Raw genomic sequence first — 22,409 nt, 5'->3', positions numbered from 1 at the left:
CTGACTATAATGTATTATAGATCACTAGTCTACTGTATTACTAAGTCTACACCCACACTGTATTTACTTCTTAAATGTACTTGTGGCCGTATATAATGACGAGGAGAGTAGCCAGTTGCCACGCTCTAAGTCTTGTGTTCAGAAACAATAAAAGTCTGCAATATAGCAGCCGCCCACTGTTGACAGTTGACGACCCCCCCCCCTACCGCCGTGGCAGGCGGTCATTTATATACGACAGTAATTCAGCATTTAGCCTGCCGGGCCCCGGGGGAGGGTGAAGACCTGGTTCCCGCGCCCTCGTCGCCCACGTCGTCCCTGAAGATGTCGTCCAGTGACCGCCAAATGTCGTCCAGTGACCTCCAGGTGTCGTCCAGTGACCTCCAAGTGTCGTCCAGTGACCTCCAGGTGTCGTCCAGTGACCTCCAGGTGTCGTCCAGTGACCTCCAGGTGTCGTCCAGTGACCTCCAGGTGTCGTCCAGTGACCTCCAGGTGTCGTCCAGTGACCTCCAGGTGTCGTCCAGTGACCTCCAGGTGTCGTCCAGTGACCTCCAGGTGTCGTCCAGTGACCTCCAGGTGTCGTCCAGTGACCTCCAAGTGTCGTCCAGTGACCTCCAAGTGTCGTCCAGTGACCTCCAAGTGTCGTCCAGTGACCTCCAAGTGTCGTCCAGTGACCTCCAGGTGTCGTCCAGTGACCTCCAGGTGTCGTCCAGTGACCTCCAGGTGTCGTCCAGTGACCTCCAGGTGTCGTCCAGTGACCTCCAAGTGTCGTCCAGTGACCTCCAAGTGTCGTCCAGTGACCTCCAAGTGTCGTCCAGTGACCTCCAGGTGTCGTCCAGTGACCTCCAAGTCTCGTCCAGTGACCTCCAAGTCTCGTCCAGTGACCTCCAAGTCTCGTCCAGTGACCTCCAAGTCTCGTCCAGTGACCTCCAAGTCTCGTCCAGTGACCTCCAAGTGTCGTCCAGTGACCTCCAGGTGTCGTCCAGTGACCTCCAAGTGTCGTCCAGTGACCTCCAAGTGTCGTCCAGTGACCTCCAGGTGTCGTCCAGTGACCTCCAGGTGTCGTCCAGTGACCTCCAGGTGTCGTCCAGTGACCTCCAGGTGTCGTCCCAGCAGGCTGTTAAAGCCTCTCTCAATTACAATTGCATCAGCAAGCTTATGGCTGATCAACGTGCAATATTGCTGTTGATATGGGTATGATCCGGCGTCCCTGTAGGGGCCAGCCGTGACAGACTAGTTGGTCCCCTTGTCTAGGCGTCCTGGGAGCTAGGCTGGATGGTTGTAAGGGTCCCTCCCTGCCCTGGTGACCGGGGTTCGCATCCACCGCCTTGCTCCGCGAGGATAATGCCTCTAGAAACCTATTACTTGGGCCTTAACTATTTATTAACAACGATTTTACATCATTCTTAAACTAATTAAGTCGTTCCTGTTAACTAGGCTACCAGTGCTCTGATACGACCATTAACTAGGCTACCAGTGCTCTGATACGACCATTAACTAGGCTACCAATGCTCTGATACGACCATTAACTAGGCTACCAATGCTCTGATACGACCATTAACTAGGCTACCAGTGCTCTGATACGACCATTAACTAGGCTACCAGTGCCAGGACACGACCATTAACTAGGCTACCAGTGCCAGGACACGACTATTAACTAGGCTACCAGTGCCAGGACACGACCATTAACTAGGCTACCAGTGCTCTGATACGATCATTAACTAGGCTACCAGTGCCAGGACACGACCATTAACTAGGCTACCAGTGCTCTGATACGACCATTAACTAGGCTACCAGTGCCAGGACACGACCATTAACTAGGCTAACAGTGCCAGGACACGACCATTAACTAGGCTACCAGTGCCAGGACACGACCATTAACTAGGCTACCAGTGCCAGGACACGACCATTAACCCAGGCTACCAGTGCTCTGATACGACCATTAACTAGGCTACCAGTGCTAGGACACGACCATTAACCCTGGCTACCAGTGCCAGGACACGACCATTAACCCAGGCTACCAGTGCTAGGACACGACCATTAACTAGGCTACCAGTGCCAGGACACGACCATTAACCCAGGCTACCAGTGCTCTGATACGACCATTAACTAGGCTACCAGTGCTAGGACACGACCATTAACCCTGGCTACCAGTGCCAGGACACGACCATTAACCCAGGCTACCAGTGCTAGGACACGACCATTAACTAGGCTACCAGTGCCAGGACACGACCATTAACCCAGGCTACCAGTGCTCTGATACGACCATTAACTAGGCTACCAGTGCTAGGACACGACCATTAACTAGGCTACCAGTGCCAGGACACGACCATTAACCCAGGCTACCAGTGCTCTGATACGACCATTAACTAGGCTACCAGTGCTAGGACACGACCATTAACTAGGCTACCAGTGCCAGGACACGACCATTAACTAGGCTACCAGTGCCAGGACACGACCATTAACTAGGCTACCAGTGCCAGGACACGACCATTAACCCAGGCTACCAGTGCTAGGACACGACCATTAACTAGGCTACCAGTGCCAGGACACGACCATTAACCCAGGCTACCAGTGCTAGGACACGACCATTAACTAGGCTACCAGCACTAGGACACGCCCATTAACCCAGGCTACCAGTGCTAGGACACGACCATTAACCAGGCTACCAGTGCCAGGACACGACCATTAACCCAGGCTACCAGTGCTAGGACACGACCATTAACCCAGGCTACCATTGCCAGGACACGACCATTAACCCAGGCTACCAGTGCCAGGACACGACCATTAACCCAGGCTACCAGTGCTAGGACACGACCATTAACCAGGCTACCAGTGCTAGGACACGACCATTAACCCAGGCTACCAGTGCCAGGACACAACCATTAACTAGGCTACCAGTGCTAGGACACGACCATTAACCCAGGCTACCAGTGCTAGGACACGACCATTAACTAGGCTACCAGTGCCAGGACACGACCATTAACCAAGGCTACCAGTGCCAGGACACGACCATTAACTAGGCTACCAGTGCCAGGACACGACCATTAACCCAGGCTACCAGTGCCAGGACACGACCATTAACTAGGCTACCAGTGCTAGGACACGACCATTAACCCAGGCTACCAGTGCTAGGACACGACCATTAACTAGGCTACCAGTGCTAGGACACGACCATTAACCCAGGCTACCAGTGCCAGGACACGACCATTAACTAGGCTACCAGTGCCAGGACACGACCATTAACCCAGGCTACCAGTGCTAGGACACGACCATTAACTAGGCTACCAGTGCCAGGACACGACCATTAACCAGGCTACCAGTGCTAGGACACGACCATTAACTAGGCTACCAGTGCCAGGACACGACCATTAACCCAGGCTACCAGTGCCAGGACACGACCATTAACCCAGGCTACCAGTGCCAGGACACGACCATTAACCCAGGCTACCAGTGCTAGGACACGACCATTAACTAGGCTACCAGTGCCAGGACACGACCATTAACCCAGGCCACCAGCACTAGGACACGACCATTAACCCAGGCCACCAGCACTAGGACACGACCATTAACCCAGGCTACCAGTGCCAGGACACGACCATTAACCCAGGCTACCAGTGCCAGGACACGACCATTAACCCAGGCTACCAGTGCTAGGACACGACCATTAACTAGGCTACCAGTGCCAGGACACGACCATTAACCCAGGCTACCAGTGCCAGGACACGACCATTAACCCAGGCTACCAGTGCTAGGACACGACCATTAACTAGGCTACCAGTGCCAGGACACGACCATTAACCCTGGCTACCAGTGCTAGGATACCTCAGACTGAAAGCTGTAGTGAACATCAGTTCAACACTCCGTGAAGCAGCTGGTGATCTGTCATTACGTGGGGAATGTTCTCTCACAACTAGCAACGGGAATGTTCTCTCACAACTAGCAACGGGAATGTTCTCTCACAACTAGCAACGGGAATGTTCTCTCACAACTAGCAACGGGAATGTTCTCTCACAACTAGCAACTAGGATAAAGCTAATCACACACACACCATACTAGGAACTATTAGTTAACAGATCTCATACCCCGTTATGAGGCTGTCCCCTCATCCCTCACCCCTGGCGACGCCTCACAAAGGCATCACCTCTCACCTCTCATTAACAAACACCTTTGCTATGGCAGTTCATCGCGTTAAGTAATCATGAGGAGATAATCGGGTGAGAGGTAATGGATTTTCTCTCCCCTCTCCTCCATTGTGAGAGCGTATATAAAAAGTAAGAGTTGAGATTGCCTGACAGCTCTTGTGAACACGTCAGAACTTTAGTCGTCAATAATGGCCACTGAGGGAGCCCTTAAATCCCGGTGTTCGGTCCCAAATGCATTCCCTAAACTGAAGGAGTCTTGAAAACAGGTTTCTGGTCATCAAAAAGTTTTTAAAATCATCGGATAGATTGTTCAAATCAGGTTTCTAGTCCTTCGAATCGGGTTTCTAGTTCTTCAAATTGTGTTTCTAGTCCTTCGAATCGGGTTTCTAGTCCTTCAAATTGGGTTTCTAATCCTTCAAATCGAGTTTCTAGTGCTTCAAAACAGGTTTCTAGTCCTTCAAATTGGGTTTCTAATCATTCAAATCTGAAATATTCCTACAAGACGTTCCTCAAACATCTTTTAATCTCACATGTTCCTTAAATCTCCTTTCTTATCTCGTAAGACACACACAGTTGTAAGGCAACTGAACTGGTCTACCATGAGTCACAGTACTGTGAACTGGTCTACCATGAGTCACAGTACTGTGAACGGGTCTACCATGAGTCACAGTACTGTGAACGGGTCTACCATGAGTCACAGTACTGTGAACGGGTCTACCATGAGTCACAGTACTGTGAACGGGTCTACCATGAGTCACAGTACTCTGAACTGGTCTACCATGAGTCACAGTACTCTGAACTGGTCTACCATGAGTCACAGTACTGTGAACTGGTCTACCATGAGTCACAGTACTGTGAACTGGTCTACCATGAGTCACAGTACTGTGAACGGGTCTACCATGAGTCACAGTACTGTGAACTGGTCTACCATGAGTCACAGTACTGTGAACGGGTCTACCATGAGTCACAGTACTGTGAACTGGTCTACCATGAGTCACAGTACTGTGAACGGGTCTACCATGAGTCACAGTACTGTGAACTGGTCTACCAGGAGTCACAGTACTGTGAACTAATCTACCATGAGTCACAGAACTGTGAACTGGTCTACCATGAGTCACAGTACTGTGGACTAATCTACCATGAGTCACAGTACTGTGGACGGGTCTACCATGAGTCACAGTACTGTGGACTAATCTACCATGAGTCACAGTACTGTGGACTAATCTACCATGAGTCACAGTACTGTGAACTGGTCTACCAGGAGTCACAGTACTGTGAACTAATCTACCATGAGTCACAGTACTGTGAACTGGTCTACCATGAGTCACAGTACTGTGGACTAATCTACCATGAGTCACAGTACTGTGGACTGGTCTACCATGAGTCACAGTACTGTGGACTAATCTACCATGAGTCACAGTACTGTGGACTAATCTACCATGAGTCACAGTACTGTGAACTGGTCTACCAGGAGTCACAGTACTGTGAACTAATCTACCATGAGTCACAGTACTGTGAACTGGTCTACCATGAGTCACAGTACTGTGGACTAATCTACCATGAGTCACAGTACTGTGGACTAATCTACCATCAATCACAGTACTGTGAACTGGTCTACCATGAGTCACAGTACTGTGGACTGGTCTACCATGAGTCACAGTACTGTGGACTAATCTACCATGAGTCACAGTACTGTGGACTAATCTACCATCAATCACAGTACTGTGAACTGGTCTACCATGAGTCACAGTACTGTGGACTGGTCTACCATGAGTCACAGTACTGTGGACTAATCTACCATGAGTCACAGTACTGTGAACGGGTCTACCATGAGTCACAGTACTGTGAACTGGTCTACCATGAGTCACAGTACTGTGAACTGGTCTACCATGAGTCACAGTACTGTGAACTGGTCTACCATGAGTCACAGTACTGTGAACGGGTCTACCATGAGTCACAGTACTGTGAACGGGTCTACCATGAGTCACAGTACTGTGAACTAATCTACCATGAGTCACAGTACTGTGAACTGGTCTACCATGAGACACAGTACTGTGAACTGGTCTACCATGAGTCACAGTACTGTGAACTGGTCTACCATGAGTCACAGTACTGTGAACTGGTCTACCATGAGTCACAGTACTGTGAACTGGTCTACCATGAGACACAGTACTGTGAACTGGTCTACCATGAGTCACAGTACTGTGAACGGGTCTACCATGAGTCACAGTACTCTGAACGGGTCTACCATGAGTCACAGTACTGTGAACTGGTCTACCATGAGTCACAGTACTGTGAACGGGTCTACCATGAGTCACAGTACTGTGAACGGGTCTACCATGAGTCACAGTACTGTGAACTGGTCTACCATGAGTCACAGTACTGTGAACTGGTCTACCATGAGTCACAGTACTGTGAACTAATCTACCATGAGTCACAGTACTGTGAACGGGTCTACCATGAGTCACAGTACTGTGAACTAATCTACCATGAGTCACAGTACTGTGAACTGGTCTACCATGAGACACAGTACTGTGAACTGGTCTACCATGAGTCACAGTACTGTGAACTGGTCTACCATGAGTCACAGTACTGTGAACTGGTCTACCATGAGTCACAGTACTGTGAACTGGTCTACCATGAGACACAGTACTGTGAACTGGTCTACCATGAGTCACAGTACTGTGAACGGGTCTACCATGAGTCACAGTACTCTGAACGGGTCTACCATGAGTCACAGTACTGTGAACTGGTCTACCATGAGTCACAGTACTGTGAACGGGTCTACCATGAGTCACAGTACTGTGAACGAGTCTACCATGAGTCACAGTACTGTGAACTGGTCTACCATGAGTCACAGTACTGTGAACTGGTCTACCATGAGTCACAGTACTGTGAACGGGTCTACCTTGAGTCACAGTACTGTGAACGGGTCTAGTAGCCTCCACGACAGGAAACAATAAAAGGAAGGCTCCGAGCCCAGGGGACTGTTAGCACCAGACGAGGACAGGAAGCCGGCGGCATGTCAAACATCTCACTTGTACTGATGATTTTAAAGTTGAGCAGAGTTATGGGCAGTAGGGCTTGGGCGGGTAGGCGGTTCCACGGGTTAATAACCCCGAGGGTGAAGACACATCTGTGAGGCCAACATTGTGGCTTGTTAAGGTCGACACTGTTGTTGCTCCTTGTTGTGTTACAGCTGACCGTCTGAACACGTTGTCCCCATCAACACCCTCCAAATTGTTCAGTATTTGGAACGTTTCGGTGAGATCGGTGCTGTCATGTCTGGTTATCTTGAGGTTATCTTGAGATGATTTTGGGGCTTTTAGTGTCCCCGCGGCCCGGTCCTCGACCAGGCCTCCACCCCCAGGAAGCAGCCCGTGACAGCTGACTAACACCCAGGTACCTATTTTACTGCTAGGTAACAGGGGCATTCAGGGTGAAAGAAACTTTGCCCATTTGTTTCTGCCTCGTGCGGGAATCGAACCCGCGCCACAGAATTACGAGCCCTGCGCGCTATCCACCAGACTACGAGGTCTGGTGCTGTGTTGTGTGGCCCTCAGCCGTTACTGGTACGAGAGTTGACTTAGCACTGGAATGATTTGTGTTGCCCGGTGTTGCACGTTCTCCAGTGAAGCTGTCCTTCTGAAGATAAGGTCCCCACGCCTGGAAGCAATAATCCAAGTGGGGAAGCATTATACATTTTGCCAGGAAGGAGAACCTGAGACTTCAATAACAGGAGGACAGGGGAGGGTTGCTGAGCCACAGCAACGCGTGGCCGGGGACAGCTAGTATTATAATAAGAATAACAGCTACAATGTTTGTGTCTCTGGAAGAGTCACTCCGGGCGGCGTCTGGAGACCTTAATGACACCATCAAAGAGGCTCTCTGATTGGCAGAACTTATTTAAAAGCGCCAGTTGATTGGTGGCTCACGCGCCCGCTCGCTCATTGGTCGACTCATCAGCAAGGCGACACCTCTGATGATCTTAATGACAGACGGAGTATACTGCTGACCTGGTGACCACACTGGAGTATACTGCTGACCTGGTGACCACACTGGAGTATACTGCTGACCTGGTGACCACACTGGAGTATACTGTTGACCTGGTGACCACACTGGAGTATACTGCTGACCTGGTGACCACACTGGAGTATACTGCTGACCTGGTGACCACACTGGAGTATACTGCTGACCTGGTGACCACACTGGAGTATACTGCTGACCTGGTGACCACACTGGAGTATACTGCTGACCTGGTGACCACACTGGAGTATACTGCTGACCTGGTGACCACACTGGAGTATACTGCTGACCTGGTGACCACACTGGAGTATACTGCTGACCTGGTGACCACACTTGGGTATACTGCTGACCTGGTGACCACACTGGAGTATACTGCTGACCTGGTGACCACACTGGAGTATACTGTTGACCTGGTGACCACACTGGAGTATACTGCTGACCTGGTGACCACACTGGAGTATACTGCTGACCTGGTGACCACACTGGAGTATACTGCTGACCTGGTGACCACACTGGAGTATACTGTTGACCTGGTGACCACACTGGAGTATACTGTTGACCTGGTGACCACACTGAAGTATACTACTGACCTGGTGACCACACTGGAGTATACTGCTGACCTGGTGACCACACTGGAGTATACTGTTGACCTGGTGACCACACTGGAGTATACTGTTGACCTGGTGACCACACTGGAGTATACTGCTGACCTGGTGACCACACACTGGGGTATACTACTGACCTGGTGACCACACTGGAGTATACTGCTGACCTGGTGACCACACACTGGGGTATACTACTGACCTGGTGACCACACTGGAGTATACTGCTGACCTGGTGACCACACTGGAGTATACTGCTGACCTGGTCACCACACTGGAGTATACTGTTGACCTGGTGACCACACTGGAGTATACTACTGACCTGGTGACCACACTGGAGTATACTACTGACCTGGTGACCACACTGGAGTATACTACTGACCTGGTGACCACACTGGAGTATACTACTGACCTGGTGACCACACTGGAGTATACTGCTGACCTGGTCACCACACTGGAGTATACTACTGACCTGGTGACCGCACTGGAGTATACTACTGACCTGGTGACCACACTGGAGTATACTGCTGACCTGGTGACCACACACTGGAGTATACTACTGACCTGGTGACCACACTGGAGTATACTGCTGACCTGGTGACCACACACTGGGGTATACTACTGACCTGGTGACCACACTGGAGTATACTGCTGACCTGGTGACCACACTGGAGTATACTGCTGACCTGGTCACCACACTGGAGTATACTGTTGACCTGGTAACCACACTGGAGTATACTACTGACCTGGTGACCACACTGGAGTATACTACTGACCTGGTGACCACACTGGAGTATACTACTGACCTGGTGACCACACTGGAGTATACTACTGACCTGGTGACCACACTGGAGTATACTGCTGACCTGGTCACCACACTGGAGTATACTACTGACCTGGTGACCGCACTGGAGTATACTACTGACCTGGTGACCACACTGGAGTATACTGCTGACCTGGTGACCACACACTGGAGTATACTACTGACCTGGTGACCACACTGGAGTATACTACTGACCTGGTGACCACACTGGAGTATACTGCTGACCTGGTGACCACACACTGGAGTATACTACTGACCTGGTGACCACACTGGAGTATACTACTGACCTGGTGACCACACTGGAGTATACTACTGACCTGGTGACCACACTGGAGTATACTGCTTAACAAAGTAATTAAAGCAGGTTTCAGGCCAATAAAACCATCGCCGTTGTATCAACAGTTCCTAAAATATTGAGACAAAAGTATATTGTATATTTTGTTCCTTCCAAATTAGTTAAATAAAAACCTTTGACATGTTTTTATCGTGTAATGTTGCACAATAGTTATGTATGATGTTAAACTAATTAACTTCTCATATCAATCCACTTCCACAGATGTGTAGATGACAATGTTGCCTCATGACTGACCTGGAAACACAAACCGAAACTGTCTCTATTTTCCGCTTGTTACAACTTGAAATAAAGTTGTTATATCTTGGCTTAACGTGTTTATGACGTATTAGAACGTTGTTACAACTTGCTATATTGGTTGTTATAACTGGTTAGCAGGTGTGAAAACTTGTTCGAACGTTGTACCAACGTCGTAGTTTCGGTGTGTGTTTGGTGGGTGGCAGTTCTTGGAGTCAGAAGTCCACTAATAACTTCATGTTCACTTTCCTCTTGAAAGTGAAAGAAAATGATGTGTAAACATTTGTGTTGAAAAATACCAAATGTGGCCAAAAACTCATTATTTTCGATCAATTTTCAGTGTGGTCGGGATGCGGAAACTTTCCTAATTAACCGGTTTTTATGTGAGGTTTATCTTGGGTAATATTAACGCTTATATCAGGTCTATCTAACTTTAGCGAGCGTTAAACGGAGCGGAATTGTCTGTGCTTGCCAGAGTGGTTACCCTCACCCCACCGTAATGACTCCAACTCCTCCTCTTATATGTAACGTCGCTTTACGCTGGTATGCGCGGCTATGGCCAAAAATGGACCTAATTTGAAATAAAATCGGCTGACGAAAGTGACGTACTGTCCCGTTTTCTGTTTGAGTCGTCCGGCTTACTCGGTTAGGTTAGAAGAGGATACTTTTAATTAACGTTTTTTTATGACGTTTTGAAACTTTAGGTGAATTTCCTGCTCATCTAGCCTACCACGGGACACTTAACTTCCTGTCTGGAAAAACAAAATTCTTAATTTATTCGATTTTTTTTCACTTTCAAATAACGTCCATTTTCGGCCATATGGTTAAACGGCCAAGTTCAGACATAACTGGTAAGAGACCAGGTCGCTGCCCGAGTCCTGCTCTACTGCAACTGTTGTATACCGCAGGCTACGGCTACACAGGGCTGTGTATGTGGTAGACTGGCAGCGGTATACTGAGTACCCCCTGGTAGACTAGCAGCTGTATACTGAGTACCCACTGGTAGACTAGCAGCTGTATACTGAGTACCCACTGGTAGACTAGCAGCTGTATACTGAGTACCCACTGGTAAACTAGCAGCTGTATACTGAGTACCCACTGGTAGACTAGCAGCGGTATACTGAGTACCCAATGGTAGACTAGCAGCGGTATACTGAGTACCCACTGGTAGACTAGCAGCTGTATACTGAGTACCCACTGGTAGACTAGCAGCTGTATACTGAGTACCCACTGGTAGACTAGCAGCGGTATACTGAGTACCCACTGGTAGACTAGCAGCTGTATACTGAGTACCCACTGGTAGACTAGCAGCTGTATACTGAGTACCCACTGGTAGACTAGCAGCTGTATACTGAGTACCCACTGGTAGACTAGCAGCGTTATACTGAGTACCCACTGGTAGACTAGCAGCTGTATACTGAGTACCCACTGGTAGACTAGCAGCTGTATACTGAGTACCCACTGGTAGACTAGCAGCTGTATACTGAGTACCCACTGGTAGACTAGCAGCTGTATACTGAGTACCCACTGGTAGACTAGCAGCTGTATACTGAGTTCCCACTGGTAGACTAGCAGCGGTATACTGAGTACCCACTGGTAGACTAGCAGCGTTATACTGAGTACCCACTGGTAGACTAGCAGCTGTATACTGAGTACCCACTGGTAGACTAGCAGCTGTATACTGAGTACCCACTGGTAGACTAGCAGCTGTATACTGAGTACCCACTGGTAGACTAGCAGCGTTATACTGAGTACCCACTGGTAGACTAGCAGCGTTATACTGAGTACCCACTGGTAGATGGGCTCGAGAGAACCAAGCAGTCTAAACTTGACTTCTACACATGTATCAGCTCGCTAGACTAAGGAATACAATCTATTATGCGCGGCCAGACCTCTTCAGCTAGTAAGACATGTTCTTGTCTCCAAAATAAGTAACTCTGCTCTTTTAAAACATATATGTTGTGAAGACCTTCAGCACGAGGTTCTAATAAGTTGATGACCAGACCACACACTACAAGTTGAAGGGACGACGACGTTTCGGTCCGTCCTGGACCATTCTCAAGTCGACAATCGACTTGAGAATGGTCCAGGACGGACCGAAACGTGGTCGTCCCTTCACCTTCTAGTGTGTGGACTGGTCAACATACTTCAGCCACGTTATTGTGACTCATCGCCTGTATATAATAAGTTGTTGTGTAGTGTGGTGAAGGTGTGGTGAGTAACCTAGTGTGTCCCCCGCAGGGTGCAGGAGCCGCCATGTTAGGCCGACACGGTGCTGGGGCGGCGTCGCTGCTCCTCCTGCTCTCCGTCACCGCCACAGTCGCTGCTTACGACTACTACCTTGACGACCAGGACGACGCCTCGCGCCTCCTGCAGGTGAGTCCTGCCCTCCTGCAGGGCGTGTAGGCTGATAGTGAGGTGAGTCCTGCCCTCCAGCAGGGAGTGTAGGCTGATAGTGAGTCCTGCCCTCCAGCAGGGAGTGTAGGCTGATAGTGAGTCCTGCCCTCCAGCAGGGAGTGTAGTCTGATAGTGAGGCGAGTCCTGCCCTCCAGCAGGGAGTGTAGGCTGATAGTGAGTCCTGCCCTCCAGCAGGGAGTGTAGGCTGATAGTGAGGTGAGTCCTGCCCTCCAGCAGGGAGTGTAGGCTGATAGTGAGTCCTGCCCTCCAGCAGGGAGTGTAGTCTGATAGTGAGGCGAGTCCTGCCCTCCAGCAGGGAGTGTAGGCTGATAGTGAGTCCTGCCCTCCAGCAGGGAGTGTAGGCTGATAGTGAGGTGAGTCCTGCCCTCCAGCAGGGAGTGTAGGCTGATAGTGAGTCCTGCCCTCCAGCAGGGAGTGTAGGCTGATAGTGAGCCCTGCCCTCCAGCAGGGAGTGTAGGCTGATAGTGAGGTGAGTCCTGCCCTCCAGCAGGGCGTGTAGGCTGATAGTGAGTCCTGCCCTCCAGCAGGGAGTGTAGGCTGATAGTGAGTCCTGCCCTCCAGCAGGGAGTGTAGGCTGATAGTGAGTCCTGCCCTCCAGCAGGGAGTGTTGGCTGATAGTGAGTCCTGCCCTCCAGCAGGGAGTGTTGGCTGATAGTGAGTCCTGCCCTCCAGCAGGGAGTGTAGGCTGATAGTGAGTCCTGCCCTCCAGCAGGGAGTGTTGGCTGATAGTGAGTCCTGCCCTCCAGCAGGGAGTGTAGGCTGATAGTGAGTCCTGCCCTCCAGCAGGGAGTGTAGGCTGATAGTGAGTCCTGCCGTCCAGCAGGGCGTGTAGGCTGATAGTGAGTCCTGCCCTCCAGCAGGGAGTGTAGGCTGATAGTGAGGTGAGTCCTGCCCTCCAGCAGGGAGTGTAGGCTGATAGTGAGTCCTGCCCTCCAGCAGGGAGTGTAGGCTGATAGTGAGTCCTGCCCTCCAGCAGGGAGTGTAGGCTGATAGTGAGTCCTGCCCTCCAGCAGGGAGTGTAGGCTGATAGTGAGGTGAGTCCTGCCCTCCAGCAGGGCGTGTAGGCTGATAGTGAGTCCTGCCCTCCAGCCGGGAGTGTAGGCTGATAGTGAGTCCTGCCCTCCAGCAGGGAGTGTAGGCTGATAGTGAGTCCTGCCCTCCAGCAGGGCGTGTAGGCTGATAGTGAGGTGAGTCCTGCCCTCCAGCAGGGAGTGTAGGCTGATAGTGAGTCCTGCCCTCCAGCAGGGAGTGTAGGCTGATAGTGAGTCCTGCCCTCCAGCAGGGCGTGTAGGCTGATAGTGAGGCGAGTCCTGCCCTCCAGCAGGGAGTGTTGGCTGATAGTGAGTCCTGCCCTCCAGCAGGGAGTGTTGGCTGATAGTGAGGTGAGTCCTGCCCTCCAGCAGGGAGTGTAGGCTGATAGTGAGGTGAGTCCTGCCCTCCAGCAGGGAGTGTTGGCTGATAGTGAGTCCTGCCCTCCAGCAGGGAGTGTTGGCTGATAGTGAGTCCTGCCCTCCAGCAGGGAGTGTAGGCTGATAGTGAGTCCTGCCCTCCAGCAGGGAGTGTAGGCTGATAGTGAGGTGAGTCCTGCCCTCCAGCAGGGCGTGTAGGCTGATAGTGAGTCCTGCCCTCCAGCAGGGAGTGTAGGCTGATAGTGAGTCCTGCCCTCCAGCAGGGAGTGTAGGCTGATAGTGAGTCCTGCCCTCCAGCAGGGCGTGTAGGCTGATAGTGAGGTGAGTCCTGCCCTCCAGCAGGGAGTGTTGGCTGATAGTGAGTCCTGCCCTCCAGCAGGGAGTGTTGGCTGATAGTGAGGTGAGTCCTGCCCTCCAGCAGGGAGTGTAGGCTGATAGTGAGGTGAGTCCTGCCCTCCAGCAGGGAGTGTTGGCTGATAGTGAGTCCTGCCCTCCAGCAGGGAGTGTTGGCTGATAGCGAGTCCTGCCCTCCAGCAGGGAGTGTAGGCTGATAGTGAGTCCTGCCCTCCAGCAGGGAGTGTAGGCTGATAGTGAGTCCTGCCCTCCAGCAGGGAGTGTAGGCTGATAGTGAGTCCTGCCCTCCAGCAGGGAGTGTAGGCTGATAGTGAGTCCTGCCCTCCAGCAGGGAGTGTAGGCTGATAGTGAGGCGAGTCCTGCCCTCCAGCAGGGAGTGTTGGCTGATAGTGAGTCCTGCCCTCCAGCAGGGCGTGTAGGCTGATAGTGAGGTGAGTCCTGTCCTCCAGCAGGGAGTGTAGGCTGATAGTGAGTCCTGTCCTCCAGCAGGGCGTGTAGGCTGATAGTGAGTCCTGCCCTCCAGCAGGGAGTGTAGGCTGATAGTGAGTCCTGTCCTCCAGCAGGGCGTGTAGGCTGATAGTGAGTCCTGCCCTCCAGCAGGGAGTGTAGGCTGATAGTGAGTCCTGCCCTCCAGCAGGGAGTGTAGGCTGATAGTGAGGTGAGTCCTGCCCTCCAGCAGGGAGTGTAGGCTGATAGTGAGTCCTGCCCTCCAGCAGGGAGTGTAGGCTGATAGTGAGTCCTGCCCTCCAGCAGGGAGTGTAGGCTGATAGTGAGTCCTGCCCTCCAGCAGGGAGTGTAGGCTGATAGTGAGGCGAGTCCTGCCCTCCAGCAGGGAGTGTTGGCTGATAGTGAGTCCTGCCCTCCAGCAGGGCGTGTAGGCTGATAGTGAGGTGAGTCCTGTCCTCCAGCAGGGAGTGTAGGCTGATAGTGAGTCCTGTCCTCCAGCAGGGCGTGTAGGCTGATAGTGAGTCCTGCCCTCCAGCAGGGAGTGTAGGCTGATAGTGAGTCCTGTCCTCCAGCAGGGCGTGTAGGCTGATAGTGAGTCCTGCCCTCCAGCAGGGAGTGTAGGCTGATAGTGAGTCCTGCCCTCCAGCAGGGAGTGTAGGCTGATAGTGAGGTGAGTCCTGCCCTCCAGCAGGGAGTGTAGGCTGATAGTGAGTCCTGCCCTCCAGCAGGGAGTGTAGGCTGATAGTGAGTCCTGCCCTCCAGCAGGGAGTGTAGGCTGATAGTGAGTCCTGCCCTCCAGCAGGGAGTGTAGGCTGATAGTGAGGTGAGTCCTGCCCTCCAGCAGGGAGTGTAGGCTGATAGTGAGTCCTGCCCTCCAGCAGGGAGTGTAGGCTGATAGTGAGTCCTGCCCTCCAGCAGGGAGTGTAGGCTGATAGTGAGTCCTGCCCTCCAGCAGGGAGTGTAGGCTGATAGTGAGTCCTGCCCTCCAGCAGGGAGTGTAGGCTGATAGTGAGGTGACGGGGAGTGAGCGGCCTTCATATGTGACACTCAGTGTGGTTATGTAAATAATTACAAGTGTTTGACACTTTGTTTTTCTTCCGTTTATATTGTGACGGGAAGAGTCTATACAAGCTATTCACTGTGTCTATACAAACTATTCACCGTGTCTATACAAGTTATACACCATATCTATACGAACTATACACCGTGTCTATACAAGTTATACACCATATCTATACAAACTATTCACCGTGCCTCTACATTAATAGGGGTGTGGAGGGGAGTTGGGAGAAGTTCCTTTGTACCTACAATGAAAGTGGGTTATTAGGACCAACCTGATACTAGCTTACCGTGGAGCAGAGGTCCCCACCACTACCTGGCGGAACAAACAACCGACCTCACAGCCCAACCCGTTCTCGCAAATTTAATAAGTCAATATTGACTTATTAAATATGTGCATTGGTGACATACTTAACATAATAGATACCCTTAAAAAGATTCATAGAAAACACCGACCTTACCTAACCTATAATAGGTATAGGTTAAGTAATAATTGTAATTACGAAGCAATAAGATGCTTATCTTAAGATACTAACAAGGTTAGGTAAGGTCGGTGTTTTCTATGAATCTTTTTAAGGGTATCTATTATGTTAAGTATGTCACCTATGCACATATTTAATAAGTCAATATTGACTTTACGAATTTGCGAGAACGGGTTGCAACGCCACCCTCCCGCTACCGTTGGTCGGCCAGCAATGGACACTGGAGTGCTTGCTATTATTTGGGAGATCATCCTGGTAAGCGTCTGGTTCTGGGAGAGGGGTTTCAGTGTCACCTGTGTTCAGGGGTGCGGCTCACACTGCCTAGTTGTCACGTGTACACAGCCCCTCTTGAGCCGCCGTGACTCCCCGCACTCTCCTTACTGTGGGATGATCTCTCAGTCTCCCTTAGTTAGTTATAGTCCACTATCACTCGAGTTATAGCCGCGTGTGTCTCTCTCACTAGCCGGGAAGCCTCACCAAGACATGAGCAAAAGCTAGCTAACAAATACAACATTTAATACAATATAACACAAAATATACATACAGGAAAAGTTATAAACAATGTAACCTCTTATGCTGCTATCAACTGATAACACTCCAATATCGCCTTATGTCTCCAACCTATAACTGTATCAGGCTGCTACTTCAACTTCAGCCTACAACTTTCTGCTCCCTTCACTGCTTAAGGCTCCAATACACGGTACAATAAAAAATTTCACATATTACCTACTCTACAAAAAGCATCAATCTCTCACCTTGCACTGCGCCTTTCATGCCAAAACACAATCAAGCACTCCCTTAAACCTCAAGGTCCATGTGATCCTCTGTTCCATTACTCGAGGTCCCCTCCTACAATCATCATCTGGGTCCTCAAAATATGCTGTAAGATACTCCTGGAGTTCCTCTAATCGGCTGCAATGAAGTCCTCCTTAAAGGTCAGTGAAGCTCTCTCCAAATGCTTCACACAAACGACGTGTAGCTCCCTACACTACTCGAAGATTCCTTACGTTTCTGGAGTTTCACTCCTCAACTTGCAGTCCTGCACCTCCTTGCAGTTCAGTTCCCACTATGGATTTCAACTCACACTCGGAGTTCAGCATACACTCCTCTGGTATGAAGTTCTCTCACTAACTTCTCCCACACAAACCGTTGTAGTTCTCCGACACAAACCTTGTAGTTCTCCCAGACAAACCTGCAAATCCATCGTCATGCCATAATAAACGTTTTCCTAACAAAACATAATTAAATGTATTCACTGAAAAAAAACTCCATCCAACATCTCTTTAAACACTATTGGGTCGCCGTGACGGTCCTCCCCCATCCTGGGCGGGTCCACTTGGGAACACGTCCAGACACGTCGCTGGCCGCTTCCCTGGTCGCAAGGCTGGGGCTTCCCCCCTTCAGTCAGCCACTGACCTTAGGCGAGGGCGGACGTATCACTCCTCCCTCCAGCATGTTCTTTTATCTCTAATCTCTTATTTGAGTTCACTGTCACGATAAAATATACGCCCGACATGCATAAACACTTGCCATGATCGCTGGACGCATGATCAAACACAGGCAATCACTTTAACAACTGTGCTTATCGCAGCTTAACTATTAGCTTATCGCAGAATCTGTATCTCAAGGATACTCAGCTGGTGCGCTCCCAGATGTCGTCCTCTAAGACATCCAATAAAGTTTCTTTATGACCGCCTCACAGCTCTTCTGCTCCTGACTTGAGTACATTAAGTCGTCCAACAGGCTTCACACATACACGCCTGCTTGATTCCCTTCTCTTGAAGGAGTACACAGTTAGGATTCCGCCTACTGCCAGGACCAAAACCCTCTCTTACGACTTTTGTGACTCAAACAAGGTCATGACGCCCTGCTAGCCCCATGTCATGTCACGGAAGTATTGACATCTCATTTCATGTCACTTATTTACAAGCTCATATTTTTAAATTATTCACTGACATTTATTATATATTAAATATATACATCTTTCCCCTAACCTCTCAATCAGGTCCACAAGGCCGAATAACTCTCACTGGGCTAGACTTGTTCCACCCAGGCTACATGGGGTCATAACACCATGTACCGTGTCTATACAAACTATTCACCTTGTCTATACAAACTATACACCGTGTCTATACAAACTATAGTACACATTGATCCTAACGCAATGTTCACGTGTTCTCTTCCAGGTGCTGCAGGCCGCCGCCACCGACCCCAGCTACGTGGACGATTACGGCAACCACCAGAACAACTACGGCTTTGGACTAGGCAAACGAACACCAAACTACGCCTTCGGCTTGGGCAAACGTCAGGGCATGTACTCCTTCGGGCTAGGAAAGAGACCAGACATGTACTCCTTTGGCCTGGGAAAAAGACCAGACTTGTACTCCTTCGGGCTAGGAAAGAAAGCAGACATGTACTCTTTCGGGCTGGGAAAGAGAGCGGACCTATACTCCTTCGGGCTGGGAAAAAAATCCGGCAATTACAACTTTGGTCTCGGTAAGAGAAGCGTCAGTGAAGCTCTGTCGTCCCAGGATGTCTCAAAGGCCGACGACCTGTCGCCCACGATCAGGAAGAAGCGAGATACGAGCCCCTCCGAGGACATCCAGGACGACAAAACGTCCAAGCACTACGGCGTTGGTGTTGAGAAACGAGAAATCGATGAGGACAAGAGGAGCCGACAGTACTCCTTCGGTCTTGGAAAACGTGAGGACGACGACGCTGAAAAGAGATCCGGACAGTACTCCTTTGGCCTCGGAAAGCGGGAACCTGACATGGACCTGTACAAGAGGCCCAGGAACTACGCCTTTGGACTAGGAAAACGCACCTCCGACGAGGAAGACGACGAGGACGACCAATATTACCCATACGGTCTTGGTAAGCGACCCAGAGTCTACGGCTTCGGCCTTGGCAAACGCAGTGACGACGGCCTGGACGACTACGATGACCTTGACGACGAAGAAGTCGAGGGGCTGAGTGAGCTGGAACAGTATGGCGAGGACCTCAAGCGGGCTGACTCCTATGGTCTGGCTTTTGGCAATGGTGGCGACGCACTGGAGATGGGACTCGGAAGGAGGTCTTATGACTTCGGTCTTGGTAAGAGAACTGCAGGACCTTATGCCTTTGGACTAGGTAAGCGGGCTGGACCTTATGCCTTTGGTCTAGGTAAGCGGGCTGGACCTTATGCCTTTGGTCTAGGTAAGCGGGCTGGACCTTATGCCTTTGGTCTAGGTAAGCGGGCTGGACCTTATGCCTTTGGTCTTGGAAAGAGATCCGGGCCTTATGCTTTTGGTCTGGGAAAGAGATCTGGGCCTTATGCTTTTGGTCTGGGAAAGAGAACTGGTCCTTATGCATTTGGTCTGGGCAAAAAAGCTGATCCATACGCATTTGGTCTTGGAAAGAGACCGAACCCATACGCCTTCGGCCTTGGAAAGCGAGACGGCATGTACTCCTTTGGTCTGGGTAAGAAAGCAGGACAGTATTCATTTGGCCTCGGGAAGCGGTCTGGCCCATATTCCTTTGGTCTTGGAAAGCGTGAAGACTACGACTCCTCAGACCAGTACAGCCTGGGTAGGCGGTCTGGAGCTTACTCCTTCGGTCTGGGCAAGAGGGCTGGTCCTTATAGCTTTGGCCTGGGGAAGCGGGAGTCCGGTGACGAGTCCCACCAAGACGAGATTCAAGGCAGTGTTGAAGAGACGTCCTCCTAGGCTCAAGTGTGGACTCTAATACAGGGTGTCCGACACTTTCTAACACGTAATATCATTCCCGTATTAACTCCTTTGATGAGACCGAATTCTAAATCATGTATTCGGGCAAGAGATCTTGCGTATATGCATCCTGGTGTGAAGCTTGCTCAAGCAGACGACCGTGAAGACTCGATCTTACGCAGGTCGTCCAAGACATCTTGGTGTCACCAAGATGCCTTGCCCCATACATTAAAGGCTGGGTCTAGCCTTAATAGAAGTGTCTATTGGGTGGCTGGTGGTAAGGCTCAACCACTTTAGATCTCGGTCTCACGGTCCCCGGGCTCTATAATAAACCAAATAGACTCTAGCTTCATTTCTCTTATTTCCTGCAGCTCACAGCTCCGTACAACCACGCAGGCTCGCCTCTATTTTATAAAGAGATGTTTAGTTCAACTTAAACTTTGAAAGTAACTTACAGTAACTTAAGTCAGGTCATGGAGAGGGAAGCAAGGAGCACTACCTTCCTTGACCCCCGGGGTCGTCTATACCTCGCCTACATCAGCCTACACACATATCCCTGACTCAAGGTGTGCAACATCATCTTTAAGATGTAATTCTGACTTATTTAATGATATGCTTAGGAAGTTGTTCCTTTAGTCCTATTTATAATGTCATTACAATCCCTTGGACAATGTTTTTGCCAACTGTAAACAAAAAAAAAGATTTAGTTACAATTGTGTATATATTGCAAAAGTTTAATATATTTGGTGATAATATTTATAAGGGACTTAATTTTATTTTAGTGGATGTAATTTTTGTTACATGGATATTGAGTCAATATGTCAGAGATTATACTCTCGATATAACGGAAAGATTATACTTTTATTTCATCTTAATTCAGATCAATTAATTTATAGCGAGAAAGCAATTGACTAGATTCTCATGTTGACGTCACACTCGCTGGCTGGTGTGATGTCAATAGTTCTGTACTTAATACATCCTGAAATTCCAATCAGTTTGGGATGAGATCACTGAAAGTTTCCACTGCTGGTCTATATATTGTACTCGCTATACATTGAACAAATGTAATTTGCATACCGAGTTGCCATGGAGACGGGAGAACTTGTCTAAACGTACCAGACTTCAGCCCTCTATTGGAATAATTTGTCCAGAAACTCTCTGATGACACATCAGGCTTGTGTGAAATGTGCTTCCGTGATTATATACTTATCCAAATGTTGACATAGCGGACGACAGCGTCAAGGGATAGCGAGCAGCGCTGTTCACTGTGCGAGGCTTCATGTACACCCGCGTCTCTGTGGGTCAAAACGTTTTACCTGTAACTATCTACTGTATATCAAAATAAGATATTGAAGCTATTTATTTTCTATATTTTTCCTCTGTTTTATAATATATGTTTGATTAAAGAGTTGATTCTTATTACCCAGCCGTCAGTTGGTCTCACAAGACCAAGTACCTGAACACACCTCAAGGCCTGCAGAGAGACAGACCTACTAACATGCTACAAGTCACTGTGTTCTACTGGACGAATATTTCTGATATACAAACATACTGTACATACAAAACCTTTTGGCCAATGTACTCTTCTTGAAAAACTGTGACTAGAAACACGAAAAGGCTTAATTAACATTACTCAAGTAGTAAGTAATAATAATAATAATAATAATAATTTTTATTTAGGCAAAGGTACATACATAAAGAGATTTTACAAAGTTTGTTGGCTTTATAGATAGAGCTAGTACATACAATGCCTAAAGCCACTATTACGCAAAGCGTTTCGGGCAGGAAAAGCGTTTCGGGCAGTAATTAGTAATTATCAAAATTAAATTAAGTAATTAAATTAAGTAATTATCAAAAGAATGCACCAAGCCGGGGAGGCTATGTGGCACCGTCAAAAGTGCGGGATATTCCAAGGCGCTAAATGTCCCTAAGGATGCCACTACGAGAACAAAACTGCATAAGGCAAACAACATCAGAGGCATCTTATTCACCAAAGATAATATCGAGTGATAGGTGACCACGATAAATTTGGGATTTTTTTTTTCAACAACAGTAAGTTAAGGGTCCTCTGATAGGTTAGGTGGGCAGGAAATTCTCATAAAGTTTCAAAACGTTATGAAAAACGTGAATTTAAAGTGTCCTCTTATAACCTCTGCGCGTACGCCGGACGACTCAAATAGAAAACGGAACAGAACGTCACTTTTGTGAGTCGATTTAATTTCAAATTACGTCCAAATTTGGCCATAGCGCCGCGCATACGAGCCAAAAGTGACGTTCTTTTTAAGAGGACGGGTTGGACCACGAGGGACAGTTGGGAAGCGAGACACACGCACATGTCAGGCTTGGTAGGGAGC

General features: G+C 49.5%; 2 protein-coding genes across 2 annotated transcripts; both read left to right on the top strand.

Moving 5' to 3' along the window:
• The first annotated feature begins 321 nt into the window (after positions 1-321).
• Positions 322-8,917, top strand: LOC138357061 (uncharacterized). Its single transcript, XM_069313605.1, has 2 exons — positions 322-1,191; positions 8,141-8,917. Exons 1-2 carry the CDS (start codon positions 322-324, stop codon positions 8,915-8,917), a joined length of 1,647 nt encoding a protein of 548 aa, XP_069169706.1.
• Positions 8,918-12,427: 3,510 nt separating this feature from the next.
• AstA (allatostatin A) lies at positions 12,428-21,463 on the top strand. The gene is made up of 2 exons (XM_045764247.2): positions 12,428-12,558; positions 18,538-21,463. Exons 1-2 carry the CDS (start codon positions 12,439-12,441, stop codon positions 20,053-20,055), a joined length of 1,638 nt encoding a protein of 545 aa, XP_045620203.2. The 5' UTR covers positions 12,428-12,438; the 3' UTR covers positions 20,056-21,463.
• The last annotated feature ends 946 nt before the right edge of the window (positions 21,464-22,409 follow it).

The sequence above is a fragment of the Procambarus clarkii genome, chromosome 75 (genome assembly GCF_040958095.1).
Source record: "Procambarus clarkii isolate CNS0578487 chromosome 75, FALCON_Pclarkii_2.0, whole genome shotgun sequence".
NCBI lineage: Eukaryota > Metazoa > Arthropoda > Malacostraca > Decapoda > Cambaridae > Procambarus > Procambarus clarkii.
Note: the sequence above shows the minus strand (reverse complement) of the source record. Positions and strands in the feature narration are given on the sequence as shown.